This window comes from Vulpes vulpes, chromosome 14 (genome assembly GCF_048418805.1).
Source record: "Vulpes vulpes isolate BD-2025 chromosome 14, VulVul3, whole genome shotgun sequence".
NCBI lineage: Eukaryota > Metazoa > Chordata > Mammalia > Carnivora > Canidae > Vulpes > Vulpes vulpes.
In genome coordinates this window covers 24,253,370-24,269,741 of record NC_132793.1, presented here as the reverse complement: position 1 = coordinate 24,269,741, position 16,372 = coordinate 24,253,370, and the positions used below count along the sequence as shown (strand labels likewise).

The 16,372-nt window shown below is 47.7% G+C and overlaps 1 protein-coding gene across 1 annotated transcript; it reads right to left on the bottom strand.

Annotated features, from left to right (window-relative positions):
• Window positions 1-1,739: 1,739 nt before the first annotated feature.
• Window positions 1,740-16,034, bottom strand: AHCY (adenosylhomocysteinase). The gene is made up of 10 exons (XM_026009869.2): window positions 15,778-16,034; window positions 10,934-11,124; window positions 9,502-9,577; window positions 7,528-7,677; window positions 6,375-6,487; window positions 5,708-5,915; window positions 5,529-5,616; window positions 5,312-5,429; window positions 4,354-4,548; window positions 1,740-2,668 (listed from the first exon to the last, which is right to left on the bottom strand). The coding sequence occupies exons 1-10, from the start codon at window positions 15,803-15,805 to the stop codon at window positions 2,537-2,539; spliced, it is 1,299 nt and encodes a 432-aa protein (XP_025865654.1). The 5' UTR covers window positions 15,806-16,034; the 3' UTR covers window positions 1,740-2,536.
• Window positions 16,035-16,372: the final 338 nt, after the last annotated feature.

Here is a 16,372-nt window from a genome sequence, read left to right as displayed (position 1 = left end):
TGAGCCTGTCCCTCTTTTCCACCAAGAAGTCATTGTCCCAAAGACCACCATGGTAGAGTTGCTGAAGTGGTGCTGTGGACAGCATTCTCTGGAAGAAGTCTTGCCTTTCGGGGACCTATATTACAGTTCCAGAGTTATCGAGCCACATGTTGGGAAGTCCTAAACCTGGGCTTGTGGGTGGACACAGGGCTTGGATTGGGATTCCGAATCCTACCAGTACAAAAGCCAGCTCACTCTGGCCCCTCTCAGAGCTGGTTTCCTGATCTGTAAAATATGAATTCAACTCCCTACAAAGTTATCATGAGAAATAAATAAGCACTTTCTTACCAAAATGCCTGATACACAATTAGGTATGCAAGAAAATAGCGGTGGGTATGGAAATAGATCTTTCTGTTTGACCATTGGTGTCACAATCAGTTGAGAAGTGGGTCCTACATCACGTTACTGGTAATTGTTGAAGTACCAAAATTTGTAAAATTATTTACAGTGGAATCATATCATATATGCCTGTAACATATTGTATGATCTTGAGTCAGGACATTTGGCCTCTCTGAACCTCTGTCCTCATTAGTAACATGGGAATAATACTACCTGATAGCCAGAGACGGAGAATATAAAAATGAACAAACCACATTTGTGGAATGCTCAGTCAAGCAGGGACATTTCAGTTTCAGGAGTCTGTGCAACTCATGGATTAAAACCAGAAATCTAATCTTAGAGTTCAAAGCCTATCCTTCCTGTCCCCCAGGCCACCTTTTGAGCCCTTTACCTCATAGCTCCTCCTAAACTATAGTCAAATAACCCTTTCCTACCTCATCCCCTCAACTCACTCTTGCTTAAGCCATTCTGCCTGGAATGCCCTGGCCTTCAATTCTTCTCGTTAAAAATCATCAGTTCTTTTAAAATTTACTTCAGGCATCACGTTTTCCCTGCTGCCTTTCTCCTGCTGCTGCCCGGGACTTACCTCTAAAGTTGGGCACAGAAAAAGAAATGCCAGGAGATGGCAAAGCTGTTTTGTGAATGCATTCTCCCCCTAGCTTGAGATCCCAGAAGGGATCTCAAACATCCCAATATCCCCATCAGGCCCTCCATTCAGTGGATGACCCTTAGAATAGTCTCCAGTTACCCTTCCCAAGTGGGTTCTTGATTTCTAAGACCAGCACAGAGTTCAATATATGACCATTTAGGCAAATAGGAGGGAGCTCAATTTCCTCTAAGTGGCCTCTGATAAATGTGGGACTTTAGGAAAGACATTTAATCTTTATGAGCCTCCATTCTCATGTATAAAATTAGGGTAACATGACTAAGCTTATTGTGAGAATAAAGAAAATCAACTACAAAGCACCTAGCATCCAGCAGATGCTCAATAAATACTTCCCCGAGGAGCACTGGATCAACCCAAAGTGTAAAGGGGGAGAAAAATAAAATATGAATTGAAACACACAAAATATAAGGTAGAGGAAAAAATATGAATAGGGATTATAATGAATATAATGGGCTAAATTCACCTATTAAATGATAGTCTTAGATGAGGTTAAAAAATAGGCTGTTTACAAGAGACATAACTGAAAAGATAGAATTCTCTCACTTTACCCGTTCTTCCAACCCAAGGCTGTGCCTGCAGCCTTTATCAGCCCACACTGCAGACAACCCTTTGTTTTCATCAGCACACAACTATTACTTCTTATTCATGCCATATATTATTGGCTGTGGATTATCTATTTAATAAAGGCTCAAAATTTTTTAGGCACCAAAATTTTTATTTACCCTCCTTCCCACTCTCTTTGAACATTATAAACAATTAAACATTATAAACCAAACTAATCTTTTTGATCCAGGGTTGTGATAAGAACCATCATGTTACAAAGAGGTGGCCAGATCTATATCTGCTTTTATGATTCTCTGGCCCTTCTCAACCTCAGGCTGTCACTTCTCTTGTCCTTTCTGGCTGTCCCTTAACAGTCTATTCTAACCTCTGTAAAATAGAAACTGAAAGTACTAACCTCATTGTTCTGTGAAACCTCTTCAAAAGAATGCCCAGCACTAAGCCGGGCTCTCTGGGGTATTCAAACTCGCAGAAGTTCCTCCCTTCCTTTTGATATCATTCATTCTCATCTGTCATGGGCTGAGGGACCAGTGAACCAGTAACTAAGAACATGGGTAGAAAGTTCATAGGCCAAGTGAGGGCCTAGATGGTAAAGTGTATGGGCTTTGTGACCACCACTGCTGACTTCCGAACTAAGTAAGAACTGACTGAGTGAGCAGTTCCAAAACCCCTGAGCTCAGGGTTCCTTGTGGGTTTCTCCTATGTACTTCTATTATGACCAGGGCTTGAGAAGGGGCTTCTCCATTCCCTCTGCCACACCTAGAACAGTATGAAGGATGCAGCAAAGGCCAAAGACTAAGTGACCAGCACTGGGGAGTCAGTGGGGGACATTAACAAACCTATCTCAAAGTTGGTGCCATTTGCTCTTGGGGAAGAGAGGTGGGACCCCAGCAAGGCCAGCAGTTAGAAGGCAAACAATAAGCCTGGTTCTCAGTAGCGGTAATGATCGGGCTTGAAGGGGCCATCACGGGACAAGCCCAGGTACTGGGCCTGCTTCTCAGTCAGCTTGGTCAGCTTCACATTCAGCTTACCCAGGTGAGCTTCAGCCACTGCTTCATCCAGCTGGAGAAAAACACAGGAAGACCCAGAATCAATGCCATGCTCTGGGACCCCTTACCTGCATCCAGCTACCAATACAGACAAGAATTATTCTGTTGGAGTATCTGTCATGTGTTACATCTTACCTCATTCTATCCTCATAGTCAGCTTCAGTGGATGTGTTGTTTTTGGCTGCCTAGCTTCCCTTTTTCAAGAGGGAACCATGCATCATACCCACCCCCCAAAGTAGCCCCAATGAAACCATCAACTAGATTCCTTCCTCACTCTCCACCAATCCATGCAACTAGCCAAAAGCTTCTCTGGAATTTAACCAAGGATAGAACATATTTTCTATGACAGGTAAGAGACAGGGACTCTTCAATTCCTAAAAGGGAGGGAATCTTTTTTATTTTTCTTTTTAAGATTTTATTTATTTATTTATTTATTTATTTATTTATTTATTTGTTTGTTTATTTATTTATTTTTATTTATTTATGATAGTCACACAGAGAGAGAGAGAGAGAGGCAGAGACACAGGGAGAGGGAGAAGCAGGCTCCATACACCAGGAGCCCGATGTGGGATTCGATCCCGGGTCTCCAGGATCGTGCCCTGGGCCAAAGGCAGGCGCTAAACCGCTGCGCCACCCAGGGATCCCAGATTTTATTTATTTGAGAGAGAGAGAGCAAGAGAGAGCACAAGCACTGGGGAGAGGGAGAAGCAGGCTCCTTACTGAGCAGGTAGCCTGATATGGGGCTCAATCCCAGGACCCTGGGATCATGACCTGAGCCGAAGGCACACACTTAACTGACTGAGCCACCCAGGTGCTGTCAGGGAGGGAATCTTAAACAGGGAAGGTATCCGTCTCAGCTCATAAGTGGCAAGTCTATTTGATAAGTGAAATGAATATAAAGAAGAAAATAATCAAGACATAGAAAGATGAATCTTTAGGTCCATTGTCTGACTCTTAGAGTTCTATGTTATATAGCCAAGAGTTCCTTTTTAGATTAAAATGGTTGTGATAGTTTTAAAATATATCCTTAAAAGTCTTTGTCCAAAATTCTTTTTTTTTTTTTTTTTTTTTTAAGATTTTACTTATTTATTTGACAGAGAGATAGAGAGAGCCAGAGAGCACAGAAGGGGTAATGGCAGAGGGAGAAGGAAAAGCAGGCTCCTCGCTGAGCAGGGAGCCCTATGTGGGGCTCAGTCCCAGGACTCTGGGATCATGACCTGAGCTGAAGGCAGACACTTAACTCACTGGGCCACCCAGGTCCCCTTGTCCATAGATTCTTAACACCCTTTCCTTTAAGAGGGAGAGCCTATTCCTTATCTTTGAGTAACTCATTCTAATGAATAGAATAAAGCAGAAATGATGTTGTGGGACTTGGAGACTAGGTCCTAAAAGGCGCTTGCAGCTTCCTCCTTTGCTCTACTCTGGATCACTCATTCTAGGGGAAGGCCAGCTGCCATCTCGTCTGGACATTTAAGCAATCCTATGGAGACGGACCCACATGGTGAGAAATTGAGACCTGCCAACAGCCAACACCAACATGAAGTGAATCTTTCAGCCAGTCAAGCCTTCAGATGACAACAACCACTCTCTGGGAGTCATTCCCTGCTTTTGGGCCTCCATTTCCTCCTCTGTTAGATGGAATGTTTCTGCCTATGGAGGACCCTGTGAGGACCCCTAAGAGGATAGAGATAAACCTACCTTTTTGGGCAGGAAGTGAACCCCAACAGAGTACTTGTCTGGGTGGGTCCACAATTCTATCTGTGCCAGCACTTGATTGGTGAATGAGTTGCTCATCACAAAGCTGGGATGGCCCATGGCACAGCCCAGGTTGACCAGCCGGCCCTCAGCCAACAGGATGATACGGCGCCCATTTTTCAGCCGGTAGCGGTCAACCTGCAATTGAGCAGAGCAATAATGAGGGTTGGCAGGGCACTGTTCCTGCCTCATCCTACCCTCTTGTCCAGCAGTTCCTCCCTCCAATACTGTCTGTGAAGGGCCTAGACCATCTTAGAACAACCTCCAGCATTGCGCCTGGCACTCAAAATTAGTAGGAGCCAGTATTTATTTAGCAGCTCTGAGCTACAAACCTCATGGGTCTGCTGTGAGAATTTAATGAGTGGACATGTGTCAAGCACTTGACACATGGTTTGGCAGATAAATACTAAGTACTCATAAGTATTAGCTAATATTATTATTGCCATGTGCCCTGGGCTAAGAGCATACACAATTATATATATACATATAATTATCACATTTGATTCTAATAACAACCCTATGATTTATGTACTATTATTATCCTCATTTCACAGATAGAGAAACTGAAGTCTAAAGGGTTAAGTTGCTGCAATTTGAGCCTGGAGGACATTTTGAGGACAAATCCCATATTCTCAAATCATCATGCTTAGTAAAAATTGAATGGAGTGGTACTCAACCTAAGCTGCACAACAGAATCATCTTGAGAGCTTTAAAAAAAAAAAATGGAGATGTCCTGATGTCATTCTAAGATTTTGACTTAAGAGGCCTTAAAACCAGGCCTTCCTCCCTCCCATCTCACTGCCCAGGTTGCCAGAGCCTGCTCATCTACCCTCCGTGGTGATCAGTCCACAAACATGTCCCCTGCTGTCTTCCATCTGCCCACGCTGCTGGGCCTACTCACCTGGGGCTTGATGTTCACTTTCTCTACAGCATTTTCATTCAGCCATTTGACGTCAATCTCCACGTCAAAGTGTCCGATGTTACACACAATGGCATCATCTTTCATCTGTTCAAAGTGCCTGTTGGGGAGCGCCAACCCATGGAAAACGGTTAGGGACAAAGAGCGACCCAAGCCTAACCCCTTCCTTGTTCCCTGCAACCCCCAACCTGGCACCTACCGGCCAAGGATGATGTCAACACAGCCTGTGGTGGTGACAAATATATTGCCTTCCTGACAGGCCTCATCCATAGTGGTCACCTCATAGCCTGTGCAGAGATGGTGTCCACAGGTCATCCAGGGTGGCCCTGCCCCTCCTCTGGCCCCAGTGGCTGACAGACAACCCTCGCCCTATCATACCCTCCATGGCAGCCTGCAGTGCATTGATGGGGTCGATCTCCGTGATGATGACGCGAGCCCCAAAACCCCGCAGGGCCTGGGCACAACCTTTGCCCACATCGCCATAGCCTGCTACCACTGCCACCTTGCCTGCAATCATCACATCCGTAGCCCGCTTGATGCCATCTATAAGAGACTCCCGGCAGCCATACAGGTTGTCAAACTTGCTCTGAAAGAAGAGGGGCAAAAGGGTGATGGGGGCAGGCAAGGCCCTGGGGCCTCAGAAACTACTCTCAGCATCTTGGCCTAATCAGCTCCTGTGACTTCTCCCTACCAGCTAATGTGCTCATATGCCCCTTGCTCTGAATCAGCCCAAAACCTTCTCCCTAGCCTTTCTATGCCAGTCTAGAAGGCTTCCTAAGGATTAACTGCTAAGAGGGATTGCCTAAAACCTGCTTCATTTTTAAAGCTCTTGGTGCCCAGCTCTAAAACTCACCGTAGAGTTCTTTTCCTCTTTAATCTACTTATTACCCTCAGTCGCTTATTACCCCTTACCCACCCCCACCACCACCCCTCAAATGAGGGCTTCAAGTCTCTAGCCTACAGCCTTCCCAGGGGCCCTTCTTCAGAGGCCTACTCCTGAGCACTGGGAATGAACAGCTGAACATGGCACTGCCCCCAGACTCACTTTGGTGACAGAGTCATTCACATTGATGGCAGGCACCTTCAGCTTCCCGTTGGCCATCATCTTGTATAGATTATGAACCCCTGTTGTGGTCTCTTCAGAAATGCCTCGGATGCCTGGACAAGAGAGAAGGGGATGAGCCTAAGGGGCTGCCCAAGGGGAAAAAGGCAGTGCCTCTGGCATGAGACCCCAAGAGCCTCAGAGAGCCCACACCTCAACTCATCCAAATTCCTTATCTTTGCCCCTGAAAGCTGCTCCTCTTTCTGGGTTCCATCTCTGTGACTGATACTAGTCACCTGATCCTCCAGGCCAGCATGCAAGAGGAGTCACCACCATCACCAGGCCTAAGCTCTCCAGCTTAAGCTGGAGCTGGTGCTCTCTCACCAGCAATCTCAAGCTCTTCATGCCTGCTGCCACTGCTCTAGTGGCAGTGCCCAGCACGACCCATCTTCTACACAGGAGCCAGCAGCCATTTTTAATGTGTATATATTTTCAGAGAAATCTTTTTTTAGATTTTATTCATGAGAGACACATATAGAGAGTCAGAGACATGGGTTCCCTTGAGGAGCCTGATGCAGGACTTGATCCCAGGACCGAGGGATCACGACCTGAGCCAAAGACAGATGCTCAACCACTGAGCCACGCAGGTGCCCCCAGAGAAATCTTTTTAGTATCATCCAATTATTTCTCTTTGCTCTCAGGATCAAGCCAAAATCTCTCTAGCCTGTTAAGTCCTCACACATCTGCCCTTCATTAGGGCTCCAGCCACACCCTGCAATTCTCCCCCGTGAAAGAAGCTGACAAACTGGCTTCCTTTCAGTTTCCTGAATAGTCCGTCTTTTCCTGCCTCAGGGCCTTTGTACTCAGTACTCCCTCTACATTCCTCCCCACCCAGATTTAACAAAGCTAATCCCAGCCCTGGCCTTATGCTTGCCCTCAAACCAGACCTTACCCAGGCCTCCCCACCACAACCTCAGCCCCACATCATCAGAAATCTGGAGTCCAGGCCCCAACATGTCTGTGGGAAACTGCCATCCTCCCATCTTCCACAGAATCTGCTGCACGAGGCAGTGGACTCTTGCCAGGCTGCTGCTTTCACATGGGCAAGCAGGCCCCATCTAGAACACCTTGCCCCACACCTACCCCACTTACCTACCTGATAGGAGCTGTGGGTACTTGGTGTGGATGAGATTGGTAAGGTCACCTCCGTCATCCAGAATCATGTTGAGGGGTCCGTCCTTAAAGTACAGTGTCTGCTCAATGCACCACAGGTACTCCTCATCCGTTTCACCCTTCCAGGCATACACTGGAGGTGGAGTGGCACAGCACATCAGAGCCTGGCCCTCCCCACTGGTGCCTGCTCCAGGGAACCACCTGAGCATAGCCAATACAATCTCCTACCAAATTCCCATCCCTAGAAGATTCAGGCAGTGAAAAGAACAGAACTTGGAACCAGATCTGAGTACAAATCCTGGTTCTACATTCACCAGCTGTGTGACTTTGAGCAAATCACTTCCCCTCTGTGAGCCTCAGTTTCTTCATCTCTACAGATTAAGGCAGAGTACGGCCCCCCAGATATAGTTATCTGGAAATAATTATTTCCTTCCCTACTCCCTTCTGTCTGGGCCCCAAAGACTAGGACATCAACCTAATGACCAGGGCTCCCACCCATGATGCCTACTGCTGGGATGAAGGTGCTACAGGATCAGTGAGCCACACTCAGGTGGACCAGCAGCCAAAGTCCAAGATTAATTTTGCACTGAAGGACTTGAGGGCCCAGCAGTCTCTGTGGTGGGTTGTCCCAGACTGTCTGACCAAAAAATTATTCTGACTGCCTCATGCTCCATCGTTTTTTCCTGACAGTAACACTCTGAGGTAGGCATTTACCATCATCATCATTTACAGATGCCCAGAGAGGGGCTAAGATGTGCCCTGTCACTCAGCATGGGCATTCCAGAACAGCCACCAGAATCCAGGACTGACTGCCAGCCCAGACTGGGACACTGACCGGGGGGGGGGGGGGGGGGGGGGGGGGGCTTCCATGAATCTCCTGTGAGCAAATGTAACTGACCAAGCAGGCCCAGCAGCTGCCTCCTCCCCCAAACTATAGCAGACAGTGGTCTTGTAAACAAGGCCTTTCCCAGAAAAGGGTCATGGAGTCAAACAAGGCTGAGGAGTAGGGGACCTGTCTGAGCCCTTCCAAACTCTGGAAGGGTCCTCCCCAACCCATTCCCTCCACCTATGGCTGGTTAGAAGGAATGTCCTATTTATTTTATTTTTTTAAGATTTTATTTATTTATTCATGAGAGACACAGAGAGAGAGAAGGAGAGACACAGACAGAGGGAGAAGCAGTCTCCATTCAGGAAGCCCGACGTGGGACTCGATCCCAGGACTCCAGGATCACACCCTGGGCCAAAGGCAGACGCCAAACCACTGAGCCACCCAGGGATCCCCAGGAATGTCCTATTTAATCACCATCAGAGGGATCCCTGGGTTTGGCGCCTGCCTTTGGCCCAGGGCGCGATCCTGGAGACCCGGGATCGAGTCCCACATCAGGTTCCCGGTGAATGGAGCCTGCTTCTCCCTCCGCCTGTGTCTCTGCCTCTCTCTCTCTCTCTGTGACTATCATAAATAAATAAAAAATTTAAAAAAAATAATAATAATAATCACATTCAGAGCTAACCACTCTCCTCCTCAAGTCCCAGCAGACGGTGCCTGTTTCTTCAGCAGCTTGTGATAAAGTCTCAGCCCCCCAGACTATCAGACCCTAGGGCAATGGACCTCTGAGGCTCTTTTTCTGCCCATATCTCTCCCTGATTCTTTTGGAAATAGACCTACATTCTTCCTTTAAGGAACTTCCTTTCCTCCACATCATATGGCTTCCAATCATAAGATCCCACCTTTCCTGTTTACAGGACTTGAGATGGGCCAGTAAGTGCATTCCACAGGATTTTAGATGACAGTGGAACAAAACAAGTCTTTCCTTCAATCATTAGGCTAGAATTCTGCAACCATGACTCCTCTCCCCTGCCATGGGAAAACTTGTCACAGTAGGAGTCAGTGAAGAAAACAGGAGAAGTAGAGTTCCATCATGTATTCCCATATCCCTCAGCAGCAAACAGGACTCACCTGGAATGCCAGCCTTGGCAATGGCAGCAGCTGCATGGTCCTGGGTAGAGAAGATGTTGCAGCTGGACCACTGCACCTGGAACAAAAAACAAGACAGGGCTACTGGTCACAGACAGCTCAGAAGCACTGGGGTCACTGGAAAGGGATAAAGCAAAGCCCTGGATCGAGGGGGAAGAGGCCTCGCAGGCTCTTCAACCATAGGCTGGGGACAACTGATGAGTAGATAGGAGCCAGAGCATTAACAAAACCCAATTTAGGTTTTAAAACATCACCTGGTACTAAACATGATGTGGAGGTTAAAGGGCTCCACAAGGAAGCAAGGAGACAAGAAGCTGCTGTAAGAGTTCAGACAAAGAAATGCAATGGTGGCAGTGGAGGTGATGATGGGTATATTCTGCAGGTTGAGATGACAGAACTTGCTGTAGGATTAGCTGTCGGGGTGAGGGAGGAAAAGGAGTCAGGGATGACCCCAGGTTCTTGAGCTGAGAAGGCTGGAAGGCTTATGTTTCCATTTACTTACATGAGGAAGACTGCAGAAAGAGGAAGGGAACAGGAAATCATGAATTTGAACATGTTGAGGTTGAGCTGTCTATTAGATATCTACGTGGAGTTGACTGACACATCAGCTGCTGGATATATAAGTCTGGAGTTGCAGGGAGAAGTCCAGGCTAATACACATATTTGGGAGTTATAAAGACAGTATTTAAAGCCATAAAATCAGACCACTGAGTGTGAATGTTGAAATAAGACATTCAAGGACTGAGCATTGGTGGGATTGTTGGTTGGTATTAGCTGCTCTTCCCTGCCCTGTCTTGGAAAACCATCTTACTCCAAAGTTCCCAGAGAGGTTAGAAGAGCTGCCAGCCATTGGTACTTATAACCTAAGCTGAAACAATGAAAGTACACCATCCTTCTGGCACCATGATTGGTCCATAGCAGGCACATGAACCTGGGAGGGCCAGTGAGAGCCAGTCCTTGGATGATCCAGTGGGACATCAGTGTTGAGGTTTTGTTGAGGTTTTCCCACCTCGAGCTCCTCAGTCAGAAGGGTGTGAGCTGAAGGAACTCAGGAACTATTGTCCTAGTCAGGTCAAAAATATGCATAAGAATAGTTACCACAAAGGGTGTGGACAGGGAACCCTGGGTGGCGCAGCGGTTTGGCGCCTGCCTTTGGCCCAGGGCGCGATCCTGGAGACCCTGGATCGAATCCCACGTCAGGCTCCCGGTGCATGGAGCCTGCTTCTCCCTCTGCCTGTGTCTCTGCCTCTCTCTCTCTCTCTGTGACTATCATAAATAAATAAAAATTAAAAAAAAAAAAAAACAAAGGGTGTGGACACTGTCTGTGATGAGCTTGGAGCCCCTGCTGGGCCAAAGGGGCACCACATTGGACTTCCCTGCCCCCACCCCCCACAGAAAATACTGAAGGCCTCACCTCAGCACCCAGGGCTATGAGGGTCTCAATGAGGACAGCTGTCTCCACGGTCATGTGTAGGCAGCCAGCGATGCGGGCACCCTTCAGTGGCTTGGAGGCCGAGTACATCTCCCTCATGCGCATCAGGCCCGGCATCTCATTCTCCGCTATGTCCAGGGCCTTGCGTCCCCAGGAGGCCAGGCTGATGTCAGCTGCAGGGCCAAGATGGATGAGAGTTGCGTGAGCTGTCTCCTCCCACCAACCGCAAAGCACCACCATTCTCACTCATTCAACAAGGATTTACAGAGCCAGGGCAGTCAAAAAAGACAGACATTGTCCCTGCCTAACCACAGCTTACAGCCTTGTGGGAGAACACGTGTAATCAAAGAATCAACAGGAATGTGAAAATTACAACACAGGTAAATGCCCCCTTGAAAATAGCTATCAGCTTATACGTAAGTCCTACTACCCCCCCTTATTTTTAAGATTTTATTTATTTATTCATGAGAGACACAGAGAGAGAAAGGGGCAGAGACACAGGTAGAGGGAGAAGCAGGCCCCATGCAGGGAGCCCGATGTGGGACTCCAGGATCACACCCTAAGCTGAAGGCAGATGCTTAACCATTAAGTCACCCAGGCACGCCCACTATTGGAAATAGACCCACTACCCTACCCTTTCTGATCACCTAGGTTGGTCACCTACCAACCTCATTTCTTAAAGATTTTGGCTTCTAAAAAAAAAAAAAAAAAAAAAAAAAAAAAAAAAAAAAAGATTTTGGCTTCTGGCGCTCCATCTTCCAAGTCATCATTCTTGGTGACTCCATCACTCATAAATAATATCAAACACGTTGGGGATCCCTGGGTGGCGCAGTGGTTTGGCGCTTGCCTTTGGCCCAGGGCGCGATCCTGGAGACCCGGGATCGAATCCCACATCAGGCTCCCGGTGCATGGAGCCTGCTTCTCCCTCTGCCTATGTCTCTGCCTCTCTCTCTCTCTCTCTGTGACTATCATAAATAAATAAAAATTAAAAAAAAAAAAAATATATCAAACACATTGGACTCAACACAGTTGCTTGATCTCCTTCACCACATCAATATCCTGCTTCCCCCTACTCATGTTCCTTTCCACTCAGAGTAAACTCACCTGTATAACGAACACTCTTGGCCTCTCTCTGCCTTAGAGGAAGCCAGAGTGGCTTGTCTGATTGGTGAATTTGGGAGAAATAAAGGGCATGCTCAGTTCAGCTCTCCCTTTGCAAGCAAGCAGTAGCCAGCCAGCCTGCAGGAAGCAAGTTCTTCCACAAAGAGACCTGCCTTGCTCACCTTGCCTGTACCTGGAGGAACTGCCCAATTTGGCAGTTTGTTAGCAGGATCTAACAACACTCATCTCTACCCTCTGGCTTTGATACTATCAATAATGAGTTATGTTTTGGCTTCTACCACCCCAAATGTCTCAAATTTGCCCACATTCTCAGACAGGAAAGAAGAATACTATAATGAGCTCTCTCGCCATCTCATAGTCTTCTAATAATCTCACCCTTTCTGTCTCCCAGCCCACACCAGCCCCATTCCCCAAGTCAGTGGTTGCAAACTTCCACAGTAAGAGTCATCAGGCATACTTGTAAAACTCTCCTAGAAAAAAAGATTCAATAGGTCTAGGATGAGGGCTGGGACTCCTGGTGATTTTAATCTCTCGGGAAATTTAGAACCTGCCAATCATCCAAAGATGTGGTGGGTGAGAGGAAAAGGATTGTAGAGAATTTAATAGTAACAATAAAACTAAGTCAGTCTGCTTCCTACTGTACATCTAAACAATTTCAGAGAAGAAATGAGGGAGGAACTATTGCCACAATGCCTCACCACACATCCCATTGCTATCACCCTCCCACCTCACCCCCACCCATCCACCTCTTTGGAAATCTTGATTTCAAGCAACCAACTCTAGCCATGTCCCATCTTTCTAATCCTCTCCCTCTGGAGCCCCAACTCCAGTAAGTGCAAGGATGGTGAGGTCAGAACCTCTAATGCATTAATCCTACCAATTTCCAGTCCCTCATCACACCACCTTCCTATTCTCAACTTCTTCCACAGTTTAAGATTCCACTGTTCCCTCTGAAAACCTCTTGGCAAAACTCCCACCCTCGTTAAACCCAATCCTCCACTGCACCCAAGCCAGGGAGCCCAGCAGGAGGAAAATCACAACCATATCAAGACCAGAAATCTCATGGGACACTAAGCAATCTTTGTACATTTTCTTAGTAAATTTACTCTCCTTAGGTTGGGGCGCCTGGATAGCTCAGTTATGTGTCCAACTCTTGATTTCAGTCATGATCTCAGGTTGTGAGATAGAGCCCCACATTGGGCTACATGCTGAGCATGGAGCCTGCTTGACTCTCTCTCCCTCTGTCCCCCACCTCACACTCTCTTGCATACGCTCTCTCAGAAAAAAAAAAAAAAAAAAAAATTTACTCTTTTGCTGCTCTGTCCAAACCTCTAACGCCTCTCCTCACCAACTAATGACAATTCACTGAGAAGAATTCAGAACTACGCCACATTTCCTCTGTGCAATCCACTACCCTCCTCCTTTGTAGCTATAGACCAAGCATTTTTGTTACAAAAGAACAGCTCTACTAGGTGGGGCTTGATCCCATGTCCTCTCAACTTTTTTTGGAACTTCACTACTCTGAAACTGTTCTCAAGGTCTCCCAAGAGTGGCCTCATCCTACATCTAAAGGTCAATTATCTATCTTCATGTTTCTCCTTGAAGTACTGCTCCCACTAGTTATATACTCCTTCTGAAACTCTTTTCTTGGCTTCTATGCCTGTCCTTCTGTGGTTTTCTTTCTACCTTCCTGGCTCCTCTTCCTACAACTGACTCTTATGTTTGGAAACCTTCAGGGTTTCCATCATCTCGCCTCTTACCAGATGAGCTCATCCAGTTACAGCTTGAAATACCTTCCCTACGGCAATTATTCCTACGTTATTTCCAGCCCAAACTTCTCCCCTGAATTTAGGACTCATAAAATCCATCTTCTCTACTCAGCATCTCTACTTGGATGCCCAACTGGATCTACTATGTGTCATGTTTGAGCCCTTGGGACTCCTCCTCCCTCCTAAACTTTTACTTCCCCTATCTTCCCTTTTTAGGAAATGAAACCATTTGACCAGCTACTTCAGCCAAAATCTTGATTTCTTTATTCTTTTCCCCTTTCACCAACCCTCCCCCTTCCAGCACAAATAGGCTCTCAATCATGAGCAGCTGATCTCTGATGTGATATGCCCCCACCGATGAGACCTTGACTTAAGCTTTCTGAGCTTCAGTTTCATAGGGACAACCGTCTACTCCAGCTACTTGATAAGCTACTATTTCCACAGAAACTTTACAAGTACTTCATAGTAGTACCTCAGCTTCTTCCTCTGTATAATGGGATAAAGTCCAATTCCAAAGATTATTTTGTAAACACGTGCAAATCACCAAATACGATGCAAGCACTCCATAAATACCAATGCTTTTCTCTAGGTTTAATGGTGTCTTGAATTTACTTTAAAGACTACTAGCAGGGCAGCCCCGGTGGCTCAGTGGTTTAGCACCTGCCTTTGGCCCAGGGCATGATCCTGGAGACCCGGGATCAAGTCCCACGTCGGTCTCCCTGCACGGAGCCTGCCTCTCTCTCTGTGTGTGTTTCGAATGAATAAATAAAATAAAAACTACTCGCAGCCCGAAGAGATTTGTGCTAAGAGTTCATCGAGCTTGCTCCAACTGTGTCCACTTATACACAGTGGTGAAAATGTGTGCTTAGAGGCCTTCAAGGCCTACATTCTTATCCTGCTCCAACATCTCCCAGCTGTAAGATCTTGAGCAAACTACCTTTACTCCTGTGTCTCTGCATACTCATCATAAAATTAGAAATAGCCTCTTCCCCAAAAAACCGTAAGAATAAAGTGAATTAGTGTAGAATAAAGCTCAGAAGAGGTGCCCATCCCATTGTATACGCCCAATAAATATGAACTGTGCCGACGCCTGGGTGGCTGGGCGGTTGAGCGCCTGCCTTCGGCTCAGGGTGTGATCCTGGAGTCCCGGGATCGAGTCCCACATCCAGCTCCCTGCATGGAGCCTGCTTCTCCCTCTGCCTGTGTCTCTGCCTTTCTCTCTCCTGTGTATTCTCATGAATAAATAAATAAAATCTTAAAAAAAAGATTAACTGTCATTTTATCAACTTCAATCCATAGGAGAGCAGGGATTTTTCTAAGCACTGCAAGTTTTCTCGGAGAGTCTCTGCACGACTGTCCCTGTTGGCCAGGAGAGTGACCCCAGAGATTGAGTAACGAGCCCCAAGTCCCTGTGAGTGGACTAGCGCTGGCCTCAGGCTCGCTCTTCAGGCCTCTCCTCCTCACATGCCTTAGCGGCTCCAGCGCCCTCGCCTTCCCTACAGGAGGCCCAGACAGGACTGGGCACTTGTCTGGGTCCACCCAGCTGGCCAAGGGGCCAGTCCAGGCCCAGACCGCAGCATCTTGACCTCCCGGCCCTGCAGGTGCTAACAGTCCCAGGCCGCGGCCAGGTGCACGCTCTCCGCCCACCCCAGCCGCCTCCGTGCGCTACACGCCGCGGGTTAGCGGCTCCGCAGCCCACGCCGCTGCACTGGGCCTCGCACGGCAGGCCGGGACTTGTAGTCCACCACCGCCTAAGACGACCGGCTCGCTGCGACGTGAGAACTCCAACCCCCAAACTGCCTCGCGCGTCCAAGATCGCGCCGAGCTGAAGATTCAAGGGGACCAGGAGCGCACCGCGAGGGCCCTGCGGCCGCCTCCCAGACAAGCCCCGGCGCGAGCCGAGTCGACCTGGCTAGGTCCACTTCTGGAACTCACCGACTTTGTAGGGCAGTTTGTCCGACATGCTGGCAGCGCTTCCGCACAGAGTGATGGACACCGAAGGGAGCCGGCCTCAGGGATAGGTCCTGACACTGGAAGGGCGGCGCTGGGCAGAGATCTGCACTAGGCGCCGGCGCCTTTAAGTATCTTCCTCTGTTTTGCATATTCATGAGCCCCGTTGGAGCTGAGTGGTCGGGGGCGGGTCCCAACGCCAGGGGGCGGGAGGCAGGAGCCGGAACGGACTTTGATCCCCGCTGGGGGGAAAAAACAATTTTGTCCACGCTGGTTCTGGAAGGGAGCTCTGGGAGAGGCCTGAGAGCAAACCTGAGGCCCTCTCTTTCATTCGTTCAGCCAGGAAATCCAAAGTCAAAACTGAGTGGAACTGCTATTCTAACCAGTTCACTTCCCTGAGCCGCAATTTTCTCATTAATAAAATGGGCCAAATGATAACTTACCAAACGGATTATACATAAAGTTGCAATGTCAGGTACCTAGCACATCCCAGATACTACACACTCCCCCGCAGGTAACCACTATCCTGAGTTTAGGTAAAGTCTCATGCATTTTACTACTTTTACTACGTATGTCTACA